The 27500-nt window shown below is 33.7% G+C and overlaps 1 protein-coding gene across 1 annotated transcript in view; it reads left to right on the top strand.

The window, feature by feature from the left end:
• The window catches only part of NBEA (neurobeachin), a 640668-nt gene that overhangs the window by 147630 nt on the left and 465538 nt on the right, over positions 1-27500 (top strand). Inside the window, 6 exon segments of the mRNA XM_007464249.1 lie at positions 2318-2470; positions 4398-4566; positions 18374-18453; positions 19157-19219; positions 19316-19413; positions 23078-23170. Of these exon segments, the coding sequence (XP_007464311.1) occupies positions 2318-2470; positions 4398-4566; positions 18374-18453; positions 19157-19219; positions 19316-19413; positions 23078-23170 (656 nt within the window).

The raw sequence follows: 27500 nt of genomic DNA, 5'->3' as shown, positions 1-27500 counted from the left end.
CAATCTGCTTTATTTTAACTCAAATATTTATTTGTCTTTGTCCTCCTCCCCCCTTGTAATAACAGTTATTTGTTAGGATCATTTCCTCCATCTTATGAAATTTTCATGTAAAGTTATGCTGTAAGGCTTGGTTTGAATTTTGTTGGACTATTGCTGATGTACTCACTCCTGATGTTTTGTCAAACACATAGCCTACTAATACAAAATAATTGCGAGCCTGATTCAAACTAGTTTAAATGCCACCTTCTCAGTAAAACCTCTTTTAACCTCCCTTCTACAAATTTTCTATTCACTTCATGTTCTTTTCATACGCTTGTTATATTTAACATGTTACATATTTTACCTTTTTAGTTTATTTATTGTATGTCCTTGTCTTCTCTTAGAATGTAAGTCTATGTGGGCAGGTTTTTTTTTTTTTTTTTTCAGTTTTCTTAACTACTCTTTCCACAGTACCAAGGAGAGTACCTGGCAAACAATAAGTGCTCAACATGCATATTTTCTGAATGGCTAAATGAAAAGCATTGAGCTGTACCTTTAAGGGAAATGCAATGGATGCAAGGGTTTTACAAGTTAAAGGAGCATGATAGAGAAAGCAGGTGAAGCAGTCTGGCGTGCGTGAGAAATTGGCCCAAAGAAATACTTTGTTTAACTCAGTGAAAAGTTCTTTAATTTTATTTCATTTAGGTACCTTAAGCAGTCCTCACTACTCTTTATTGTCTCCTATCCTAATTCATACATTATTGTTAAATTCCTGCATATTGTAGTCATTTGAGTTTGTTACTCCTACATAAGTAGAAGTATGAAAAAAATGCATGGCATGTTTAGGTCAAATTTATTGAGTTGCCCTTTTTAAGAGCATGATGAATGTAAGCAAATCGTATGGGAAGTAAAATTGGTAAGAGAATTTAGTCCCTTTTAGATCTTAATTATCCTATACTGATATTTGGATTCAATCAGTGGATCATAGAGATAAAGATGTGATGTGACCTGTGCTTTAGGGTTGAGTGTAGGGGATTCTTTACTTTAGGGAGGATGGTGATACTATAAAAAGTATCATAGCCGACGAAAAAAAACGATTTGCATAGGAAGATATATTTTTTGATATTTGAGTTTGAATTACTAGTTTTTATGAAGAGCATTTTCTCTGTAATATTTTCATCTGAGATTATACTCTAGTGTAACATGTCCAATTAAAATATAATGCAAGCCTCATATGCTATTTAAAATTTTCTGGTAAGAAGCAACAGGTGTAATTAATTTTAATAATATATATTTTTTAAACTGGTATATCCAAAATATTATCACTGCAACATAGACTCAACAAAAACAACAAAAATAATAGTTATTTTGTATTGTTTTTTCATTCTAAATCTTCAAAATCCAGTGCATACATACTTACAGCACCTATCATTTAGGTCTAGCCACATGTCAAAGGCTCAGTAGACACCTATGGCTAGTGGCTACTGTATTGGACAGCGCAGCTTGAAGGTTTGGTTTGAATTTTGGAAGGTTTGTTGTTTATCTAAATACCATTGATGATAGGTTACATACTGTGATGACACTTGAAAATTCTAGATGAGAGTACTCAGCCTAGAGATAATGTTATATTAAGCCGTGGAAGCATAAAATATCATCTAGGAAGAATGTATTTATGAAGAGAAGACCAAAGAAATCATCTTCAGCAGTTTCCATCTTTTAAGCAAAAGACACTGAAGAGTCTGAGGGTCATGAAAGCCAAAGGAGGACAGTATTTCCAGGGAAGTGAGATCCTCTTTTTCAGGTACTATAGATTTGAAAGGTTGGGAATGTTTTATGTTAAGCAGGATGCATTGCATTTGTCAATGTGCAACTCATTTTTATCTTTTGGAAGAAATGATTCATTGGAATGGTAGGCTCAATTTATTTTCACTTTCGTTTGGAGCTAGTGAAAGCACTTCTCTTTCCCAATGTCTTTGCGTGTGTGTGTGTGTGTGTGTGTGTGTGTGTGTGTGTGTGTGTATTATCATGATAGTAATTCTACTCCATTTTAATTTTCTAAGATCTTTTCTTGTTAGTCAATTTCTAAACAAATGGAATGAAACCATTCTTATCCATAACTTATTTTATTTCTTTAGCTTGAGTTGAGAGTGGCATTGTTCAACCTGAGCTATTATTTATCTATAGTTGTCCTAGAATGGGCCACAAATAACAAACTATCATTTAGAGAATTATCTTAAAATCTTAGGTTTCTAAATATAATTAAATTTTGAATAGCAAGGAAAGTATAAAAAGTTATATCTGTATATTTTCAGCTTGAATTTCTGCTTTCTTTCTTTAGTCATCAAGAGTTCATATCACTAGAGCTGTCCTGGAGCAATTTTTATCCTTTGCAAAATACCTTGATGGTTTATCTCATGGAGCACCTTTGCTGAAGCAGCTTTGTGATCACATTTTATTCAACCCAGCCATCTGGATACATATACCTGCAAAGGTATACATTTTAATCTCATTCATTTTATTTTAGTGTAATGTTATAAATTATAAATATAAATTACAGTTATTGGATCTAAACTATCCAGTAGAAAGCATTTGGATTTTTCAGTTTATTTTACAGTCAGTTTGAAGCAGTTATATTAGGTAGTTTTAGAAATCAAAACAGTAAATATGTAAATATTAAAATAAATAAAACTATAGTTAAAAATTTTTTTCTTATGGGGTGATGAGCAAGTTCTGGAACTAAATAATAGTAATTGTTGCTTAAAAAATGTTGAAGCTGTACTTCTTACCCTATAAAAAGGTGAAACCCACTTAGATTTAAGACCTAAATTTGAGAGGTAAACTATAAAGCTAATAGGAGAAATCGTTGAAAGATATCTTTGCAGTTTGGGGACAGCCCAAAAGTTCATAAGTAAGACCTTCAAAACCTCTCTTTTTAGGGGGAAAATTAGTGCATTTGATGATATCAAAATTAAAGATTTTGTTAAATGATCTTCAGGGACAATGTCAATAAATAGATGATAGATTAGGAGGTTTTTTTACAATGTCAAAAATTATTGAGGCAAGAGGAAAATATTGAATATGAACCACAAATTAGATATTAGTATTGCATAAATGTTAAATTTACTGAGTGGAGGAATTGTATTATGCTCTACGTAGGAGAATGTCCTTATTCTTAGGAGATTTACATTGAAGTAGTTGGTGGTGAAGTGTCTGAATGTCAGCAACTTCCTTTCAAACGTTAGTCAAAATATATTTATACATCTGTATCTATAATATAATAGAAATAGAGCAGATGTGGAAAAATATTAACAGTTGGTAAATCTATTATCATAGTTACATAACTTTTTTGTTTGAAAATTTTCAAAATAAAAACTTGGAGAAAATAGCAATTAATAACATTCAGAATGTACAAGGAACTCTTGAAAATCAACACGAAAAAGATAAAAAAATTAGACTTGATATAATGGCTGCATTCTGAAGTCATTAGATGTGATTCATACCTTTCCAAGAAAGAGAATCTGGTACACTGATTATTAAGACTAGGAAAAGAAAAAATAGCAGGTAACTAACTATATCATGATATTTGTCATCACTGTGACTGGAAAATTCCTTGTATTGTGAGCATAGAGTTTTTATCATGATATGTAAAAATATTTTTTAAAAGAAATTTATACATAAATTTTTTTTAGATATAAACATAAAATTTTTATTATTTTGCATACCTAAATTTAGCCTCCTTATATTCTAGTAGAAATCAATAATGAGGGACATTTTCATGAATTTGAGCTGCATTTTATAATTTTCAAATCTCCCACATAACTTTGAAGTTCTAATTTTTATTATGGTTTGTCATTTTAATTATTGTGCTAAAACGCAAACCTGAAGTTTGTTCACTCTTTAAACATGGTGTTTAAACTTGTCATCTGTATATTTACATGCTAGATTCTGATAATGTGGCAATAGGTAAGAAAATTTGAAATTACATGAACTTTTAGGATCTGTGACAACAATATATATTTTTTTCCAAATATGATATAGCTGGCTGATGTCAGGTTCTGTTCCTTTGAACTGCTGCAGTGTACTTTGATTAAGGGCTTTAGTCTAGTTGGCCTTTTAAATAATTTAATCTTCCTATTGGATAAGTTCAATGGAATTATTGAATCATTTAAAATTAATTTATTATTAATAGCTATTAGATTACCTTTAGTAAAATTTTATTATAATGTGTTGATTCCAGATTATTTTCTTTTTATAATATAAATAACACTTAATAAATAGTTATATTTCACCTCGTAATAAATGATTCTTTCTCGGCCTTTAATGATTTACGTTTAAATTAGAATAGAATGTATATTTATAATATAAACACTTGAGGCATTTTAAATTTATTTTAATGCTTTGTTAATATTCTGTACTAGGTTCAGCTTTCCCTATACACTTATTTGTCTGCTGAATTTATTGGAACCGCTACCATTTACACCACCATACGCAGAGTAGGAACAGTATTACAGCTAATGCATACACTAAAATATTACTACTGGGTTATTAATCCTGCCGACAGTAGTGGCATTGCACCCAAAGGTTTAGGTAAGTACAGTGCTTCTACGTTGTCTGTACTATGATTGTTCTATATCCTAAGTACTATTGTAGTGAACAGATGTGCATGGTTATGAAATTAACACTGAGCTATTGTCTTTCTTGTGTGGTAGACTGGTATATTGAGAATTTTTTGTGATAAAGAAGAAGCTTATAGCTTTCGTATTAAGTTTTTGGAATAAAGACAGGTGAAAATAAATAATATTGTACCTTTCAGCCTATATGGTTGTTGTGATATAATCATAATATTAAAAACAGATGAATGATATTGCTCATGGCCAGTGTGTTCTAATAGTCATTTAAACATTTTGAGATTGTTGCCTTCCTTTGTATTTTTTCCCCAAACTTCATTCTTTGTTCTAAGTAAAGTAGAAACTAATTTAATTTTTCAGTGCATTGTGTTGTTTTAAAAATATTGCCGATTTTCCTAATTATATAAAAAATACATGCTCATTATAGAAAATAATATAATATAGAAGAAAAAAATTGTTCATAACCCAAACCCCAGGAGTAATCACTGTTACAAGTTGGGTATGTGATCTTCCACTATTTCTCATTGCATAAATATGTGAAATATATTAACTCTTTTACAGAATTCAGATTTTCTTTTCTTTTTCTTAGATCTACATAGTAATCTAAGAGGATACACCACTTACGTGTTTCCAAAGTTTTGATCCTATGAATAATGCAGTGATCTATTTCTTTGTATATACTTATTCCCCTCCATCTTTGATTTGTTTACAGTTACTGAGAAAGGGTATCCTGATAAATATTGTGAATTTTTTCAGAAGTATTGTACTAGCTTACAATTTCACCAGTGGTATGTTAGTGTGCTATTTTCTCGGAATACTCATAATAGCAATTACCATTTTATAAAAATCTTTTTGATAGGGTAAAATAACATTTTACTGTTCTAATATTCATTTATTAGCTTACATTGTCTTTCATTTTACTGATGGGCTTTTAAAATTGTGTTATTTACACTCGGGTTTATATTCTGTCATTTATGTTTTTTTCCCATTGCTTTTAGACTTAAGAATGCCTAAAATTAACTGAATACTTAACATGAGTTAGAATCTATGCTAAGCACCCTGCATGTTAATTTTGTTTAATCATTTACGTGTAATATATATAGATATATACATATTTACACATACACATAGGGCTATATATATATAACTACATTGCTAATATCACTCCCATTTTGCATTTTAGGAAACTGAAAGTTGGTACAAAGTAACAGAACTAAAATTTGAATCATGTCTGCCTGACTCAGAGCCCTAGTTTTTATGATTACACTCTGATAGAGTTTTCTCTACTCTAGACAAATCATACGTTCACAAATATTTATTTCTGCTTCAAAAAATTAATTTCTGGGCTTCCCTGGTGGCAGAGTGGTTGAGAGTCCGCCTGCCGATGCAGGGGACACGGGTTCGTGCCCTGGTCCGGGAAGATCCCACGTGCCGTGGAGAGGTTGGGCCCGTGAGCCATGGCCGCAGAGCCTGCGCGTCCGGAGCCTGCGCTCCTCAACGCGAGAGGCCACAGCAGTGAGAGGCCCGCGAACCGCCAAAAAAAAAAAAAAAAAAAAAAAAAAATTAATTTCTAATTTACAGAAAAGTTGCAAGAATTGTAGAAAGAATTCTTATATACCCCCACCGTATTTCCCAGTATTTTATATCTTAACACTTAGACTTTACCATTTTATTTCTGTGTAAATATAAACATGTATATAAACATGCATTTTTTTCTGAATAAATTGAGAATAAATTATAGGTATGATGCCCTATTTCTCCTAAATACGTTAATATTTATTTCCTAAAAGGTAAGGGCACTCTCTTGAGTTAATGAAGAGCAACCATTAAAATCAGGTAATTAACATTAATACAATACTATCATCTCATACAAAGCTCCCATTCAAATTTAACCCATTATCCCAATAATATCCATTCTAGAAAAAAAAGTCTTTCTTCTTTCTCTGAATCACAGTCGAGGATCATGCATGACATTTGGTTGCCTTGTCACCGTAATATTCTTCGATTAGAATAGTTATTTTAGTATTTCCTTGTCTTCCATGGCCTTGACATTTTTGAAGAATACAGACAATTTTTAGAATGTCCTTTAATCTGCATTTATTTGATATTTGCTCGTGATGATTTAGGTTTTTCATTTTTAGAAGGAATCACACAGAAGCCATAACAATTCTGTCTCAATGTTATCATTACAAGAGGCACATGATGTTGAGTTGTCTTATTATTTTACTAGTGATGTTAACTTTTGGTGTCTGCCAGGGTTCTTCACTGTAAAATTCCACTTTCTCCTCTGTAATCTTAAGTATCTGGTGGAGAAATACATTGAGACTATATAAACATCCTGTTCTTCAACAAACTTTTGCCCACTGGTTTCAGTTCATTGACTCTTGTCAGAATTGATCTTTACTGTGATGGCTGCCAAATGGCGACATTTTCTGAGATATTTATTAGTTTGAATTCTGCGGTAAAAAAGAAGTTGTTTTTCTCCTCCATTTACTCATTTATTTGTTCATTTCTTAGTGTCAGTGTAAATTTCATGGATTCCTGTTTAATTTGGTGTTACATCAACAGTTGGCACACTTTCTCTGCGAAGGGCCAGGCAGTAAATATTTTAGGCTTAGGGAGCCATAGATCTCTACTACAAGTGGTCATCTCTGCACTGTATTGCAAAAACAGCCACAGACAGTACATAAGTGAATGGCTGTGGTTTGTTCCAGTGAAACTTAAAGTAAAAACAGTGGCTGCATGGATTTAGTGTAGAAGCTATCCCCTGAGTTGTATCCTTATTTATTCTGATGTTCAAATTGTACCAGATTTGGCCAATAGGAGCCCCTTCACATGAGTCTTGGGTCTTTATGACAAACGTCAATAATTGTTTTGTACTTCCTTGCTTTCTGGTGTAGGATATTTTTGGTTCATCTTTTATTTTCCTTATCTCAGAATCCCTGGTTTGTTTTGTAGATATGGTTTTAAGAAACCAAGATCTGGGTGATAGGTGTGCTTATTGTGTTTATTGCTCTTTGGGTATCATTGCTTCTAGGCATTCTTGTTGGACAGATCTAGGAAATATAAGCTTAAATGCAAATACATATATATGTATATGCATACGTCTAAACTGATCTATCTGTATTAATAACCATGAGTTCACACAAGTATATTCAATCCCAATCCAAAACCACATGGGTCAGTCTAGCCTCAAATTGATTATATTTACCTTTCTTCCTTCAATATTGAGAAATCTGGCTCCCATTATCTTTAATATTTTTTAATATATTTACTTATTCTACTTTATGAAACCCACATTCTTACCCGTGCACCATCACCTTCGAAGCTTTGACATTGCCAGTTGGCTCTGACCATCTTCGGTTCTGACATAAAATGGTCCTTTTCACCTCCTTGGGCCCTATTGTTTCTTTACCACTGACCAAACTACTGGCCTCTGTTGTCTCTTCACCCTGACCGTGAAGATCCTGCCAGACTTAGTTGCCTCCTTGGCCCTTTCCAGCCCCTTGTGTCTCCTTGGCCTCTGCTGCTTCCGCAGGTCCCTGTGCCCTTGGGTCCCACTGGCTCTGGCTATCTCAAGGAGAGGGGAGGGAAGAAAAAAAATAAATATAATTTTTTAAAAAGTGACAAGAAAGTGGAAGAGTATTTCTTTTTTTCTTTTCATTGAATTGTACACTCTTATAAAAAGTTAAAAAAAATTTTTAATTGAGGTATACTTGATAATTAACATATTAGTTTCGGATGTATAATGTAATGATTTGATATTTGTATACATTGAGAAATGACCACCACAATAATTCAGTCTGTCACTGTACATAGTTAAATTTTTTTTCTTTTTATTCTTGTGATAAGAACTTTAAAAATTTAGTCTCTTAGCAACTTTCAAATATGCAATACAGAATTATTCTCTGTAGTAACCATGTTGTACATTACATGCCCCTGACATATAATCTCGTTTTCTTTATGGTTTAATTTATTCTTTTTAATCTATCTTTTTATTAATTTGTTCTCTTTAATCTTTTTTTTTTTTTTTTTTTTGTGGTACCTGGGCCTCTCACTGTTATGGCCTCTCCCGTTGCGGAGCACAGGCTCCGGATGCACAGGCTCAGCGGGCCATGGCTCATGGGCCCAGCCGCTCCACGGCACGTGGGATCTTCCCGGACCAGGGCACGAACCCGTGTCCCCTGCATCGGCAGGCGGACTCCCAAGCACTGTGCCACCAGGGAAGCCCCTGTTCTCTTTAATCTTTTTAATTTAACTTTTCAATCTATCTAAAATTAATTTTGTTATTTAGTGGAATGCGAGGTTTTGAAACACATAGTTTTCTATATTACAGTTTTTTCAATACTAATTTGAGCTAAATAATGCTTTAAGAACATTTTAAAGACAATATGTACTACACTAGCTTTTCATAGAAGTATTATGCATGTGTGCAGTAACCTTGAGAAGTAGAATCTTTTTCCTTTGACTGTGATTTCACACATTTGTCTCTGAAATTTTCTTTTTTTTTTTAACATCTTTATTGCAGTATAATTACTTTACAATGGTGTGTTAGTTTCTGCTTTATAACAAAGTGAATCAGTTATACATATACATATGTCTTCCCTCTTCCATCTCCCTCCCTCCCTCCCTCCCTATCCCACCCAACTAGGTGGTCACAAAGCACCGAGCTGATCTCCCTGTACTATGTGGCTGCTTCCCACTAGCTATTTTACATTTAGTAGTGTATATATGTCCATGCCACTCTCTCGCTTTGTCACAGCTTACCCTTCCCCCTCCCCATATCCTTAAGTCCATTCTCTAGTAGGTCTCTGTCTTTATTCTGTATTACCCCTAGGTTCTTCATGACACTTTTTTTTCTTAAATTCCATATATATGTGTTAGCATACGGTATTTCTTTCTCTTTCTGACTTACTTCACTCTGTATGACAGACTCTAGGTCCACCCACCTCATTACAAATAGCTCAATTTCGTTTCTTTTTATGCCTGAGTAATATTCCATTGTATATATGTGCCACATCTTCTTTATCCTTTCATCCGATGATGGACACTTAGGTTGTTTCCATCTCTGGGCTATTGTAAATAGGGCTGCAATGAACATTTTGGTACATGACTCTTTTGGAATTATGGTTTTCTCAGGGTATATGCCCGGTAGTGGCATTGCTGGGTCATATGGTAGTTCTATTTGTAGTTTTTTAATGAACCTCCATACTGTTCTCCATCGTAGCTGTACCAATTCACATTCCCACCAGCGGTGCAAGAGTGTTCCCTTTTCTCCACACCCTCTCCAGCATTTATTGTTTCTAGATTTTTTGATGATGGCCATTCTGACTGGTGTGAGCTGGTATCTCATTGTAGTTTTGATTTGCATTTTTCTAATGATTAATGATGTTGAGCATTCTTTCATGTGTTTGTTGGCAGTCTGTATATCTTCTTTGGAGAAATGTCTATTTAGGTCTTCTGCCCATTTTTGGATTGGGTTGTTTGTTTTTTGGTTACTGAGCTGCATGAGCGGCTTGTAAATTTTGGAGATTAATGCTTTGTCAGTTGATTCATTTGCAAATATTTTCTCCCATTCTGAGGGCTGTCTTTTGGTCTTGTTTATGGTTTCCTTTGCTGTGCAAAAGCTTTGAAGTTTCATTAGGTCCCATTTGTTTATTTTTGTTTTTATCTCCATTACTCTAGGAGATGGGTCAAGAAGGATCTTGCTGTGATTTATGTCATAGAGTGTTCTGCCTATGTTTTCCTCTAAGAGTTTGATAGTTTCTGGCCTTACATTTAGGTCTTTAATCCATTTTGAGCTTATTTTTGTGTATGGTGTTAGGGAGTGATCTAATCTCATACTTTTACATGTACCTGTCCAATTTTCCCAGCACCACTTATTGAAGAGGCTGTCCTTTCTCCACTGTATATTCCTGCCACCTTTATCAAAGATAAGGTGACCATATGTGCATGGGTTTATCTCTGGGCTTTCTATCCTATTCCATTGATCTATCTTTCTGTTTTTGTGCCAGTACCATACTGTCTTGATTACTGTAGCTTTGTAGTATAGTCTGAAGTCAGAGAGCCTGATTCCTCCAGCTCCATTTTTCATCCTCAAGATTGCTTTGGCTATTTGGGGTCTTTTGTGTTTCCATACAAATTGTGAAACTTTTTGTTCTAGTTCTGTGAAAAATGCCAGTGGTAGTTTGATAGGGATTGCATTGAATCTATAGATTGCTTTGGGAAGTAGAGTCATTTGCACAATGTTGATTCTTCCAATCCAAGAACATGGTATATCTCTCCATCTATTTGTATCATCTTTAATTTCTTTCATCAGTGTCTTATAATTTTCTGCGTACAGGTCTTTTGTCTCCTTAGGTAGGTTTATTCCTAGATATTTCATTCTTTTTGTTGCAATGGTAAATGGGAGTGTTTTCTTGATTTCACTTTCAGATTTTTCATCATTAGTGTATAGGAATACCAGAGATTTCTGTGCATTCATTTTGTATACTGCGACTTTACCAAATTCATTGATTAGCTCTAGTAGTTTTCTGGTAGCATCTTTAGGATTCTCTATGTATAGTATCATGTCATCTGCAAAGAGTGACAGCTTTACTTCTTTTCTGATTTGGATTCCTTTTATTTCCTTTTCTTCTCTGATTGCTGTGGCTAAAACTTCCAAAACTATGTTGAATAAGAGTGGTGAGAGTGGGCAACCTTGTGTTGTTCCTGATCTTAGTGGAAATGCTTTCAGTTTTTCACAATTGAGGACAATGTTGGCTGTGGGTTTGTCATATATGCCCTTTATTATGTTGACGAAAGTTCCCTCTACACCTACTTTCTGCAGGGTTTTTATCATAAATGGGTGCTGAATTTTGTCGAAAGCTTTCTCTGCATCGACTGAGATGATCATATCGTTTTTCTCCTTCAGTTTGTTAATATGGTGTATCACGTTGATTGATTTGACTATATTGAAGAATCGTTCCATTCCTGGAATAAACCCCACTTGATCATGGTGTATGATCCTTGTAATGTGCGGTTGGATTTTGTTTGCTAGTATTTTGTTGAGGATTTTTGCATCTATGTTCATCAGTGATATTGGCCTGTAGTTTTCTTTCTTTGTGACATCTTTGTCTGGTTTTGGTATCAGGGTGATGGTGGGCTCGTAGAATGAGTTTGGGAGTGTTCTTCCCTCTGCTATATTTTGGAAGAGTTTGAGAAGGATAGGTGTTAGCTCTTCTCTAAATGTTTGATAGAATTTGGCTGTGAAGCCATCTGGTCCTGGGCTTTTGTTGGAAGATTTTGAATCAGAGTTTCAATTTTGGTGCTTGTGATTGGTCTGTTCATATTTTCTGTTTCTTCCTGATTCAGGCTTGGCAGGTTGTGCATTTCTAAGAATTTGTCCATTTCTTCCAGGATGTCCCTTTTATTGGTATAGAGTTGCTTGTAGTAATCTCTCATGATCTTTTGTATTTCTGAAGTGTCAGTTGTTATTTCTCCTTTTTCATTTCTAATTCTATTGATTTGAGTCTTTTCCATTTTTTTATTGATGAGTCTGGGTAATGGTTTATCGATTTTCTTTATATTCTGAAAGAACCAGCTTTTAGTTTTATTGATCTATGCTATTGTTTCCTTCATTTCTTTTTCATTTATTTCTGATCTGATTTTTATGATTTCCTTCCTTCTGCTAACTTTGGGTTGTTTTTTTTTTTTCTTCTTCTTTCTCTAATTGCTTTAGGTGCAAGATTAGGTTGTTTATTCAGGATGTTTCCGTTTTCTTAAGGTAGGATTGTATTGCTATAAACCTCCCTCTTAGAACTGCTTTTGCTGCATCCCATAGGTTTTGGGCCGTCGTGTCTCCATTGTCATTTGTTTCCAGGTATTTTTTGATTTCCTCTTTGATTTCTTCAGTGTTCACTTCGTTACTAAGTAGTGTATTGTTTAGCCTTCATGTGTTTGTATTTTTTACAGATATTTTCCTATAATTGATATCTAGTCTCATAGTGTTGTGGTCGGAAAAGATACTTGATACAATTTCAATTTTCTTAAATTTACTAAGGCTAGATTTGTGACCCAAGATATGTATCCTGGAGAATGTTCCATGAGCACTTGAGAAAAATGTGTATTCTGTTGTTTTTGGTTGGAATGTCCTATAAATATCAATTAAGTCCATCTTGTTTAATGTATCATTTAAAGCTTGTGTTTCCTTATTTATTTTCATTTTGGATGATCTGTCCATTGGTGAAAGTGGGGTGTTGAAGTCCCCTACTATGAATGTGTTACTGTCGATTTCCCCTTTTATGGCTGTTAGTATTTGCCTTATGTATTGAGGTGCTCCTATGTTGGGTGCATAAATATTTACAATTGTTAGATCTTCTTCTTGGATCGATCCCTCGATCATTATGTAGTGTCCTTCTTTGTCTCTTCTAATAGTCTTTATTTTAAAGACTATTTTGTCTGATACAAGAATTGCTACTCCAGCTTTCTTTTGGTTTCCATTTGCATGGAATACCTTTTTCCATCCCCGTACTTTCAGTCTGTATGTGTCTCTAGGTCTGAAGTGGGTCTCTTGCAGACAGCATATATAAGGGTCTTGTTTTTGTATGCATTCAGCCAGCCTGTGTCTTTTGGTGGGAGCATTTAGTCCATTTACATTTAAGGTAATTATCGATATACATGTTCCTATTCCCATTTTCTTAACTGTTTTGAGTTCGTTATTGTAGGTCTTTTCCTTCTCTTGTGTTTCTTGCCTAGAGAAGTTCCTTTAGCAGTTGTTGTAAAGCTGGTTTGGTGGTGCTGAACTCGCTCAGCTTTTGCTTGTCTGTAAAGGTTGTAATTTCTCCATCAAATCTGAATGAGATCCTTGCTGGGTAGAGTAATCTTGGTTGCAGGTTTTTCTCCTTCATCACTTTAAATTTGTCCTGCCAGTCCCTTCTGGCTTGCAGAGTTTCTGCTGAAAGATTAGCTGTTAACCTTATGGGTATTCCCTTGTGTGTTATTTGTTGTTTTTCCCTTGCTGCTTTTAATATGTTTTCTTTGTATTTAATTTGTGACAGTTTGATTAATATGTGTCTTGGCGTATTTCTCCTTGGATTTATCCTGTATGGGACTCTCTGCTTCATGGACTGGATTAGCTATTTCCTTTCCCATATTAGGGAAGTTTTCAACTATAATTTCTTCAAATATTTTCTCAGTTCCTTTCTTTTTCTCTTCTTCTTCTGGAACCCCTATAATTCGAATGTTGGTGCATTTATTGTTGTCCCAGAGGTCTCTGAGACTGTCCTCAGTTCTCTTCATTCTTTTTTCTTTATTCTGCTCTGCAGTAGTTATTTCCACTATTTTATCTTCCAGGTCACTTATCTGTTCTTCTGCCTCAGTTATTCTGGTATTGATCCCATCTAGAGTATTTTTCATTTCATTTATTGTGTTGTTCATCATTGTCTGTTTCATCTTTATTTCTTCTAGGTCCTTGTTAAATGTTTCTTGCATTTTGTCTATTCTATTTCCAAGATTTTGGATCGTCTTTACTATCATTCTGAATTCTTTTTCAGGTAGATTGCCTATTTCCTATTCATTTGTTATGTCTTGTGGGTTTTTATCTTGCTCCTTCATCTGCTGTGTGTTTTTCTGTCTTCTCATTTTGCTTATCTTACTGTGTTTGGGGTCTCCTTTTTGCAGGCTGCAGGTTCGTAGTTCCCGTTGTTTTTGGTGTCTTTCCCCAGTGGCTAAAGTTGGTTCAGTGGGTTGTTTAGGCTTCCTGGTGGAGGGGACTAGTGCCTGTGTTCTGGTGGTTGAGGCTGGATCTTGTATTTCTGGTGGGCAGGTCCACGTCTGGTGGTGTGTTTTGGGGTGTCTGTGGACTTATTATGATTTTAGGCAGTCTCTCTGCTAATGTGTGGGGTTGCGTTCCTGTCTTGCTAGTTGTTTGGCAAAGGGTGTCCAGCACTGTAGCTTGCTGGTCGGTGAGTGAAGCTGGGTGCTGCTGTAGAGATGGAGATCTCTGGGAGATTTTCGCCGTTTGATATTATTATGTGGAGCTGGGAGGTCTCATGTGGACCAGTGTCCTGAAGTTGGCGCTCCCACCTCAGAGGCACAGCACTGACTCCTGGCTGCAGCACGAAGAGCCTTTCATCCACATGGCTCAGAATAAAAGGGAGAAAAAGTAGAAATAAAGAAAGAAAGGAAGGAAGGAAGGAAGAAGGGAGGGAGGGAGGGAGGAAAGAAAGAAAAGATAAAATAAAGTTATTAAAATAAAAATAATTATTAAGGAAAAAAAACAAAGAAAAGACAAGAAAAAAAACGGACGGATAGAACCCTAGGACAAATGGTGGAAGCAAAGCTATACAGACAAAATCTCACACAGAAGCATACACTTACACACCACAAAAAGAGGAAAAGGGGAAAAAATAATTCTTGCTCTCAAAGTCCACCTCCTCAATTTGGGATGATTCGTTGTCTATTCATGTATTCTACAGATGCAGGGTACATCCAGTTGATTGTGGAGCTTTAACCTGCTGCTTCTGAGGCTGCTGGAAGAGATTTCCCTTTCTCTTCTTTGTTCTCACAGCTCACAGGGGCTCAGATTTGGATTTGGCCCCATCTCTGCGTGTAGGTCGCCGGAGGGCGTCTGTTCTTCGTTCAGACAGGACGGGGTTAAAGGAGCCGCTGATTCGGGGACTCTGGCTCACTCAGTCCAAGGGGAGGGTGGGGCATGGACTGCAGGGTGAGTCTGCAGCGGCAGAGACCGGTATGACGTTGCACCAGCCCGAGCCGCGCCGTTCTCCCGGGCAAGTTGTCCCTGGATCCCGGGACCCTGGCAGTGGCGGGCTGCACAGGCTCCCCGGAAGGGGGGTGTGGATAGTGACCTGTGCTCACACACAGGCTTCTTGGGGGTGGCAGCAGCAGCCGTAGTGTCTCATGCCCGTCTCTGGGTTCCGTGCTTTTAGCCGCGGCTCGCGCCTGTCTCTGGAGCTCCTTTAAGCAGCGCTCTTAATCCCCTCTCCTCGCGCTCCAGGAAACAAAGAGGGAAGAAAAAGTCTCTTGCCTCTTCGGCAGGTCCAGACTTTTCCCCGGACTCCCTCCCAGCTAGCCGTTGTGCACTAACCACCTGCAGGCTGTGTTCTCGCCACCAACGACAGAAGCCCGAGCCTCAGCTCCCATCCCCGCCCGCCCTGGCATGTGAGCAGACAAGCCTCTCGGGCTGGTTAGTGCCGGTCAGCATCGATCCTCTGTGTGGGAATCTCTCCGCTTTGTCCCCCGCACCCCTGTTGCTGTGCTCTCCCCCCGAGGCTCCGCAGCATTACTCTTCCGCCACCCGCAGTCTCTGACCGCGAAGGGGCTTCCTAGTGTGTGGAAACCTTTCCTCCTTCACAGCTCTCTCCCACTGGTGCAGGTCCCGTCCCTATCCTTTTGTCTCTGTTTATTCTTTTTTCTTTTGCCCTACCCAGGTACGTGGGGATTTCCTTGCCTTTTGAGAGGTCTGAGGTCTTCTGCCAGCATTCCGTAGGTGTTCTGTAGGAGCTGTTCCACGTGTAGATGTATTTCTGGTGTATCTGTGGGGAGGAAGGTGATCTCCACATCTTACTCTTCCGCCATCTTCCCCTCGTACCCCTGTGTCTGAAATTTTTATATATGATTCACTGTTAAAACATTTATTTATATTAAAAATCTCATAGTAGTACATGATCGTGGTAGCCCGTGAAATAATGTAAACATTTGTGATTAAAAAGTTAATACTTTCCCAAGGAGCCAGTATTACCAGTCTCATATATTTTTTTCACCTCTATTTGTCTGCTCAAACACAAACTTACACATGCATATGCATAGGTGATTCATATTGTAGGTGTATCAAAGACTTATTCTGAGTATATAATAAACACAAAGTGGTATTATATATTTAAATATAATGAACCTCGTATGAGTATCACCAAGCTTAAGAATAGAATATTACCATAAGCCTGTATATATCTATCCTTGGTCAGACATTTATCCCATTTCCAGGTGTAGAGATAACCGTATCTTCAATTTTATGTTTATTATACCTTTTTTTGAGTCTTTATTATTTTTTACTGTGCTTTACTCCTTTGTTATTTACATTGTGTAAGATCAACATATGACAGTAGTAAATGTACTGAGTGCTTACAATTAAAATGGACCAGTTACTATTCTAATTCCTTTACATATGTTGATCCATTTAATCCTCACAAAATATCCTATGACAAAGAGCTTTTGTCCTCATCCTAACAATAAGAAACACTTATGCACAAAGATAGTATAATACTTGTCCAATTTCATTAAGTGTGGCCAAATTATATATAAAAGTAAGGAAATTATTACTGAAATAATGGTGCTCTCTCTAAGGAGATGGTGTGGGGGATGTGATCAGGAAGGGGGGTGTGGCGCAGAGCTGAGAGCTGAGTTGGGTGAGGCCTTATTGTATGCTGGAGCAGGCTGGTGCCACCACCAATTATTAGATATTTGATGAGATGGCGTGAACTTGAAATCAGTCATGGAGGGAGTATTTATTTACACAACAGAAATCAGAAATCTGCATATGATATAAATCAGGACCTCACCCTCCACTCTGCGCAGCTCCTTTACCTATACACCAAGGGTTGATAGGTTTCTCTGCCAAGCTGCTGTCAGTGTTCAGTTTCTTGACCTAAGAAGTGGTTATACAGGTGTTCATTTTGTAATAATTCATTAAGTTGTAAATGTATATCTTCTGTATGTGTACTGTATTTAACAATGAAAATATTAAAAAAATAAAAATAGTAGCAAGTTTTGGTAAGGAGGGAAAGAGTACTTTGTACACTATTGACAGGAGTAGGGCAACAAATGTAGAAATGGGAAAGAGATTTCTTTCCCAAGAGTAGATGAAATGGATTGTTTAAGGGCTAATTTATTTTGAAGTGTAATAATCTACATGTAAATATTTGTGGAGTGAATAAGCAGATGCTATAACTTATACATAAAAGGATTATAGATTGAAACTTATACAGAAGCTATACAAATCTTGGTTGCTTCAAGTAAGGCTTGACGTTTAAGGACTTTCATGGTTCTAACTATGTTTCTTAAAGGTATAATTTCATTACTGCATATTATATATTATATATATATATCATGGCATATTCTCATTTTTATTGGTAATTAAATATTTGAACTTAGTTACTTTGAAATTTAGTTCTTCTATTGGAAATGATACGTACACTGTAACTGTTCATGCTTACTTTCATTTATTGACTCATAAGCATTTACTGAGTGTCATCATAATATGTATTTTGTGTAAGTGACATGAAAGAAAAAAGCTTCAAAACAAATAATTACGTAGAGTGTCACTTTTCTATGGTTTGTTCTATAATGTGCGGATGAAAACGGAGAATGATTTTAAACATAGGTAAGAAGAAGGTGGAAGAAATATTGGGAAAACTTGGATTTGAGGGGGAAAAGAACCTATTAAGTTAATAAAAGTAGGGAAATGTATTCATGTAAAGACTTGATATTATTTATTTATCAATGAATAGTAATATAATTTTTAAAAATTCTTTCCCATAAATCTAACATTTAGTAAAAAATTTGAAATTGCCAAAAATCTGAAAATAATATTTATATTCTCTGTTATTGAAATTGTACAGAATTAATACTAAGAAATATGGTAATTATAATGAATATAACTTAAAGTATTCCATAATATCACAACATAATTGCATTAAGCTTATTATTAAGTAATAATAATGAGGGGTTTTATTGTTTGTTTTTTCTTTTTATTTTCTGTTTTATTCTAGATGGTCCCCGGCCATCACAAAAAGAAATTATATCACTACGGGCATTTATGTTACTTTTCCTGAAACAGCTTATATTAAAGGTAAAACAGTTTCATGTAATTCAAAATTGCAGTATATTGCATGAAAAGAATGTTTTGACAGAGTTTAAATCATTATTGTAAAATTAGTTTTATAACCTTTAATTCATGAATTGCTTGCAATATTCTGTAAATCTTAGTATTAACTTTTCTTGAACTTCACTTTGTGCTAATACTCTTTGAGGTCCTCTATCCTAAGGGGTGTAACAGAAATGGACAAGGAACATACACATAAAAATTGAGCATGAAGGTTTCATTTTAGAAAATGATCTGTGTTCCTGTTTGAGAAGACATATATTTTTTCACATTAGGATTTTTAAAAGATTAAGATAAATAGAAAATAAAGGTAAAATGCACAGCAATTAATATTGTAAAGTTTTATGGTAATTTGCATTATTTTACGAAAAGAATACATGATTAGAAAATAGTAATATTAATATATTTAGATGATCAAAATATAATAATTTTTTATAGTAAAGTCAGTCAAACATTAGTAACTTTAGAAGAATAGGTACAATTTTCTAAATATGTACTTATTTACCTTGAAATAATATAGCCTATGAATTATGAAGTATCTAGATATTTTAATTAAAGCATCACTGCTTTTAAGTTGTCCATATTTTATTCTAAAGTGATCATTTTGATGGCTGTCTTTAATTAAAGTTTTAATTTTAGATTTAAATTAATTAATTTTTTAAAAAATTAGGATCGAGGGGTCAAGGAAGATGAACTTCAGAGTATATTAAATTACCTGCTTACAATGCATGAGGTAGGACATGGTCTGGGTCTTCTATTTTAATAATTTTATTCAATGCGTTAGAAAACATTTATAACTAAATAAATATTGCTGATCCTTATTATGCAGGATGAAAATATTCATGATGTGTTACAGTTACTAGTGGCTTTAATGTCAGAACACCCAGCCTCAATGATACCAGCGTTTGATCAAAGAAATGGAATAAGGTATGATTATAATATTAGTATTATTAGTAGGCTTTAATTGAGTACAGTTGTGCTTCCCAGAATAATCCCTATTCAGTTAACTTTTGAGTGTATATAGCAGAATCTTACACATAAGAAGGGAATAGATGGAGAAAGCTGTTATTAATCTTCTAATACTCAAGGAAACTGGTGAAGTGTATAGAAAATGGGTCTCGGGTCTCAAGAAGAGTAATTATATTGTTGTTGCTATAGTAAAGACATTTTAAGTAGTGGGAAGAGCAAATATTTTGGCAAGAAGATGAGAGAGCATAGTATATTTCGACAAAAGAGAGTTCAAGAAAAGTCTATGAGTTTAGGCTCAAGAGCTAGATAGTGGCCAGGTTTGAAAGATCCATATAATGGTAAGAAGTTCAGATTTTATTTTATTGGTGATGATAGCTAAAGAATTTTGAATACAAAACTGATTTGCTCAGATTTCCATTTTGCTAGATTTACAATCAGCAGTGTGGAAAATGAGTTGGAGATAGATAAAACTGATGTAGCAAGATCAGTAGAGAGATTATTTTATTCATCAGTGTTAGAGATGACGAGCTAGGACAGTGACAGTGTGATGGGAATGATGGAGATGAAATATTTTGGAACAAGAAGCCAAAACCAAAAGAATTTGAAAACTAACTTTACTTATGGTGATTGTAAAGTAATTATGTAGATAAGTAAAACATAGTTTCTTGGTTAGTATTCTTATTAACTTAAACCTAAAACCTAGCCCCTTAAGGAGTCTCCCTTATTATTTTTCTGGAGTCTGAGTTATTTGAATAAATAAGAAATCTAGGTTATGCCATGTGTACCTCAGTGAACTTCCACAGGTTATAAAAAGAGTTTGGAAATAATATATTAGTAAATGTCAAGGGACTTTATTAGTGCTTGTTTTACTTGGCCATTTATATCAGCAAATAACAACTTTCTAGTCTTGAAGGACTTTCTTTTCAAATCAGAGAAGCAATCACTTTATTTCTATGTGGATATCTAACTTGTGACACCACTCTTACCTTTGAGTTTACAACCCATTGGGTTGCTAATCTATTTAAATAAGAAGATTGTACATTTAATTATTAACAACTACAAATATATTTTATTGTGAGGTTGAACTGTATGAAATTGCTGAAACTTAAGTGACTTTACCAAATAAAGGCAATTTCATATGGTTCAACCTAATAATATAATACAAACAATTACACTCATTCTCCTTAAATTATATTTAGATTGAACACTTAGTATCCTTGAACTTAGATCCTAGTACCTGATTTTTTATTGTATTAACTGATTAATTAAGAAATCAATTAAAAATATACTCATTACCCTTATGAATGATACCAACCTTCAATTGGTTAATATGGTGGAATGCAAAAATAGAATCCTGCTTTCCTTTGACACACTGGAAATAATGATCTTGCAAGGGAGAGTGCTACTTGATAAGCTCTTTAGAGGACTGAAATAGTATCTTACCTGTATAACATGAAAAGATTGATTGAGCACAATAAGTACAAAGGCCTTGTTGCTCATGGTTGACACCAGCCAAACATGTCACATTGTTACCAGTGTGTTCAAAACAATCACAAACATGGAAAATGTGCTACTTTAGTTTTTCCACTTAAAAAGGATGTAGAGGATGTTGGCTCTGGTTTAGAATATGGAAAAAGATAGGCTTATTAGATATAAAAGTTTAAATTCTGTGTCCTAGAAAATACGTACTAAAGGGTGACAGTTATGTATGGGGAAATTTTTGATTAATTATAATTCAAGCATGCTAAGAAATGAACACAAAGAATGAACTTAATTTAATTCTGATAATATTTTAACTGGACTTAAGGAAGACCTTGTGGTGATACTGACCTGAACATTAAAAAATGTAATATTTTTATATCTGAAAATCTTTAGAGAAAAGAATAGATAATTTCTTTTTTCACATAGTTTAGATCATTTTCTGGCTGAATATAGTAAGCTGGGGCAAATGAATTAGGATTCACCTGTATTATTATATTGTAAGTAAACAGTCATTAACTGATTTGTCAGTAAATTTCCTATTCATACTTTATCTTGGTTTTTGTAAGAAATACTTGTCTGGTCGTGAAAAAAATCCTGTGTAGCACAGATGTCTGATGGCCTTAGATGATTTCATATTTCAAATATTAAATCATAATTTATGTTGATCTGAGGTGGATCTTATACCTTTTTACTCCTTTAACTCAGTTATTCCTAGAGAATAGGAATTCTGTGGGAGTTTCTGATTACATATCTGAGTATAGTCATAGTTTTATGCTGTGAGGTTTTACTTTGGTTTTCAAGATTATTTTTGCTGTTGAATGTTCTTTGTTATGATTTCCTGAATATTTCTTATTTTGACGTGTATAATTTTTCTATTGTCATATGTGTCTTTTTTTCATTACTGTTGTTGGTCCTTAAAAGTTCTGAAAATATATTTCAATGTAACTTTATATTCATTTAAGAACTTGAGGATTTTGCAAAAAAACTGTCTTCTGAAGGAAATAATCACTGTAGAATTTACTTCTTCTCATAATGTATTCTTCAGTAGTATAATTTTAAAAAAGTATTATCAACAATGCATTATTTTATTTTTTAAAGTCTAAGGTTACTGTTAAACATAAAATAGATGTCATTAACTTTCAGTTATTTGTTCCCCTCTGTTAATGTCACTGAAATGACAGGAAAATCATACTGCATCTTCTCTTACCTGTTTTTGTGTTCAGACTATATTACTTCACTTCAAAATATAAAATGGCATTTTAAGTTTTACAGATATTTAATAGAATAAAGCACACTCTAATTTTATAGAGTCACCACTGCCACCCTCAGAGAATCTTCTTAAATTGTAGAATTGGTTGCAAAAGAATGTGGTTATTATTGCCCCCTTCTACCTTATAGAAAAAATATTTGTTTTTATTTTTTGAAAAAAATGAGATAAAAATTTTGAAGTACATATAAGTATTATAATGAATATATCCCTGCTGTTATATAGGATTTGAAGTGACTGTGTAAGTTAGGTCATGTGTTAGTTTATTGTAGAAACACATTAGGGTAGGAACCAAGAATTGGAAATCTATGAAGAAACAAGGTTGCTTCTTCTGTGATTTCCTGTATAGCTGCTTTATTCCTTCTGTATATAGACTCACCTTTGTGAACAAAACAAGGCTGTCCTATAGTTTCTCTTTTAAATCATTTCCTAATTCAAGAGCCCAACAAAGACTAGATATTGTTTCTCAGAACTCATTCCAAATTCTCAGAAAAGAAAAATAATTCGGCAGGTAGGTACCCATGGTCCGTTTAGCCATAACCAAGAAAAAAGGTCATTGAGTACGAATGTTAGGAGAAGCTCAAATAGAAGAGGAAATGTGGCTTAACTAAGTATGGATCTTAAAATTGAAAGTGTTATTTAGTGTGCTAGGAGGAAATACTTATGGACAACCAATCACACTGTCCTTTTGAGGATGTATTTGAAGTCCAAATTTAAAGAAAATTAATGTGCTTATTTCCAGCTTTTTCAAAGAATTTAAAAACCTGAGAGGTCTTTTATGTTTTATATATTTATAGTTTATTTGTAAAGTATACAGTGCTTGTATTTTTAATATTCGTAAGTGCTCAGAATATTTATTTCTATATATTTTAGGGTAATCTACAAATTATTGGCCTCTAAAAGTGAAAGTATTTGGGTTCAAGCTCTGAAGGTTCTGGGATACTTTCTGAAGCATTTAGGTCACAAGTAAGTTGATTTTTTTCACAATGAATTGTAGAAATATCTACTGAAACTGTATTTCTACTAGGTTTGTAACACATGAATTTGACTGGAATGATCTTACAATGGAAAATAATAACTTCTTGTGGTAAAAGTTGTAAAAATATTTTATGAAAGAATGGTTTTTTAATAGTAGTTTATAGAACAAAATCACATTTAAGTAATATGGTTTATTCCTGTTGGCCTACTGGAAAGAAAATATGTTCTTTTAAGGATATAATAAAATATTTCATCAAATAAAATAAAACACATAGGGATATGATTTCAAAGAAAACTTTCTTGACACAGGGAAATTGAGGTCTCCCTGAAAGCTGCTCTTTTGCTCACTTGCTAAGTCAGTATTTAATGTCTGTCTGTATTGTTTTCTAACGTTGAGGCTTATTGTGATTTGAAGATCCTATAGTATCTCTTTTTTCACCCAAAGTCCAGAATTTAGATGCTTTTAAAAATCACCTGCTGATATAATGAGTGTTTTCCATACTGTGTTGTCCTGTGCATGAATAGTCTTGTATAAATCCATTTTTTATACAAATGAGCCCAGGAAAGTAGTACTGCCATTTAGTAATGATAGGTGGGGTTCCTCTCAGAACTTTAGAATTGCTAAATTTTTTTGGTATTTTGATTTACCAAGAGTTTATAGGTAACACTGTTGAAAACTGCACAACATTCAGATAAAACATCTCTAACATGCTAAATAGTTTAGAAGAGTAGATATTATTTTCATTTTGGTACCAAATCAGTGGTTAAGTAAGACAGAACAGAAATATTATATATATATATATATATATATATATATATATATATATGAAGTAGTTCAACAAAACCAGGATTGTAGAAAAGAGTAAGTGCATCTGAGGAACTATAAGTGTACTAGGTGATAGAATACTGTGAGTGAGAGCATATGCACCATTAACAAGAAGAGATAATGATCACTCATTTAACTTTGGTTAAGTAAAGGAAATTGACTGGGAATAATTAATAAAGGATTCTAACCCTATATGCAACTTCTTAAAGAGAAAATGATTGATAGAGAGGCACAGAAATTCCAAAAATGGCATAAATGGAGTTTCCAAATAAGAAAAGCAGACAATGTAACTAAACAAATATTTAAAGCTATAATTCAGTGAGGCCCTAATATAGATTTTGCCATCAGTATTAAAAGGGCATACTGTGTACCAGGAAAAATTTTCCTGAAATGGTCAGTATGAAAGTATACTATTGGATTTAAATATAAGTAAAAAAAGTTCTTTTTTCAGCAGTGCACAAATTAAAGGAAAAAAATTGTCTGGCCTTAGACTTCTCTATGACAACTTTCAATATAGAAAATGTACATACTCAAGTGAAGAAAATGGAAGCCAAAGTATCCTTTAAATAAAAAGGGTGCTGCCAAACAAGTTTTAACCGTATAAGGAACTGTTTTTCTGAATAATTCTTGAGAAAATTGCTGGGGGATTAAGTTCAGCCAATTAGGATTGACTGGACAGACTACAGCCAAGTACTACTGATGAACACTGAATTAATTTAACAGTAAAACTAAGACTAAGACAAGTGTTTGAATTAGAGTAACAGGCTGGAATTCCCTTTTTGTATGCCCTAATAAGGTAGAAATGCTACCATTATAATGAATTGAGAAAGGACTAGGGAAAGGAGGCAAGTAGACAAAGTTCAGAGAGTCAAAGGATATCCATGTAAGCTGACAAATTAGAAATGCAGGCCTATTGAATAAAATTGGATGGCTTAAGAGAGAGGAAAATTTGAGTAAATATGCTGATTTTATCCTTGCTCAGAGTAGGGAAATACACTTCGTAAACACATAGAGGACTTCTTATTCCTTTAGAGTTACAAAGATAAGCAGTTAAAACTGTAATGCTGACAAAATATTAAAAAACTGTATGATTAAAACTGAGAACAATACATGTAATGGAAGTTTTAAAAAAATCCATAAAATTCAGGAAGCATAACAAAATGTGACATATCTAACACCAAACATATCTGCTATAAAATAAATGTAAAAGTACTGAAAATAAAAGGATGAGTAAAACTGTACTACATAAATACAAATGAAAAAAAAGCAGGAATCACGATCTTAATATTGGACAAATTAGAATTCAAGCCAAAAAAGCAGTAAACAATATAAACAAAGATACTTTATAATATTAAAAGTTGAAACTTTCATGAAACAGAAATTACAGGAGAAATAATCACTAATAATTTAAAACATTAAAACAAATTTTAATTCACCCCAGTCCATAAAAAGGCAAAAGAGAGAGTAGTCTAAATAATAAGGTAAATCTGATTAATATAGCTTGAAGTTGGTACCATATTGATAAAGAATATAACTTCAAGTGCTCATGGAACATGCATGAAAATTTGACACGGTATAGTAGGCATCAAAGAAAAATTCCAAAACATAGAGACAAAACAGGCAAGATTCTCTTGTTAACATGCAGTAAAATTAGAAAATAGGAACAAAATCAGAAACCGAATTTCCTTCTACCTAGACATTTAAAATCTATTAAACAATTTTTGTGTCAAAGAGAAATGGACACTAAAATTGCAGAATTTTTAGAAAACAACTTCAGAAAACCTGTGGGAGACAGTTAAAGAAGTGCTTAGAGGATTATCATAGCTGTAGACCAATAGAAAAGAAATAGAGAAAAAAAGAATTAAAATGTAAAAGATAAAGAGTAACAGAATAAATGGAAATAATAAATAGGAAAGTAGGAATTAATGATTTAGAAGACAATCATTTAAAAATCTGATTTTTAAAAATCATGATAGAAATGGATACATCACCATTAAGCAACTCAAGAAAGGGCAAAAATATGAATGTGCAAAATAAATGATAATTTTCATAATTAATATAGAAACAGTAAATCAAAAGGATTTTACATGATAACTTTCATAGCTTTCCCTAGAAATTGATAAGACAACCCAGTAGAAAAATAGGCAAGGATATAAATGAACAGCTTGTAGAGGGAAATTACACGTGGCACATAAACATATGAAAAGATCTGATTTCTGCTTGTAATAAGGGAAATAGAATCTAAAACTAAAGTAAGACATCATTTTTCACACATTAGATGGATAGAAATATCAAAATTCAGCATCCATCTCTGTTAGCAAGGTTGTGGGAACAGCAAGCATCTCACGCATTGCTAACTGGAGCATAAATTAGTATAACCCTGTGTGTAGTGCAATTTATTAATTTTGATCAATGTCTGTCAAAATTACGAATACATATACTTTTTAACCCAGTAGTTCATCACTTGCACATATGTGAAATGATGGCTATTCAGAGTTATTCATTGTTGTTTTGTTTATAACAGTAAATATTACAAGAAATCTTAAGTTTCTATTAATAGAGGATTTGTTAATAAGTTAATAAGTTAGTTCATTTATTAAATAGAGTACTATGCAGTTATAAACAAAACCAATGAGATAACTATATATATAGATATCACAACTGTATTGTTAAAAGATTATAAAGATAGTATAGATGGGTATGTATTAGATGCTATTTTTGTATAAAGAAGAAAATATGAGAATATAATACTTATATTTGCAGTGAGAAAGTCTAGTAGAATTTATAAGAAATAAGAAATCAAGAACAGTGGCTTCTAATGGGGCGTTGGTAGAAACGAAGGTGGATGTAGATCGTGTAAATATTTTAATCATGTGAATGTTACATATTGAAACAGTTTTTCAACAAAAAATTGTTTGAAAAACTATAAAAAGCACCTTTAAAATCTTGGAAGAATTTTCAGTATTTATATTATTAATGGAGTTGGATTAAGTAAAATCAATGACCGATTAGTTAAAATGAGGAGTTATTTATTGGAGCAATGATGGAGCAAAAGGACTAAGACTGACACTGAAATTTAGTGTTAGTTTAACTACTTACCCACACAATTCAAATGATTCCTATCAATGTGACTATGAAGTTAAATTTAGTAGTCAAAAAATAACACTTAAAAGAAAGCATGTGCAGCTTGATGGTTAATAGAGATAACTGGTTGATAAAATACAAGTAGTTCATCGGCTTAAGTTGGGCTGCCTAGGTTTGGATCCTAGCTTAGCCACATGTTTTCTGAGTGGTTTAGAAACATCTTTGAGTCTCAGTTTTTAACCCTATAAATGAGTGAAATCATACTGCTTCCCTCATTGAGTTTTAAGGATAAGCGATGTAATAGATGTAAAGGGGTCGCAGTATATTGCTATACGTTAATTTAAATAGTTAACAAAAATGTAAGAGGTACAATTTAATGTGCAGTTTTTTTTTTTTTTTTTTTTTTTT

This window comes from Lipotes vexillifer, unplaced genomic scaffold, assembly GCF_000442215.2.
Source record: "Lipotes vexillifer unplaced genomic scaffold, Lipotes_vexillifer_v1.1 scaffold120, whole genome shotgun sequence".
Classification (NCBI taxonomy): Eukaryota; Metazoa; Chordata; class Mammalia; order Artiodactyla; family Lipotidae; genus Lipotes; species Lipotes vexillifer.
The sequence above is the reverse complement of the archived record's forward strand: the minus strand, read 5'-3'. Positions and strand labels throughout refer to the sequence as shown.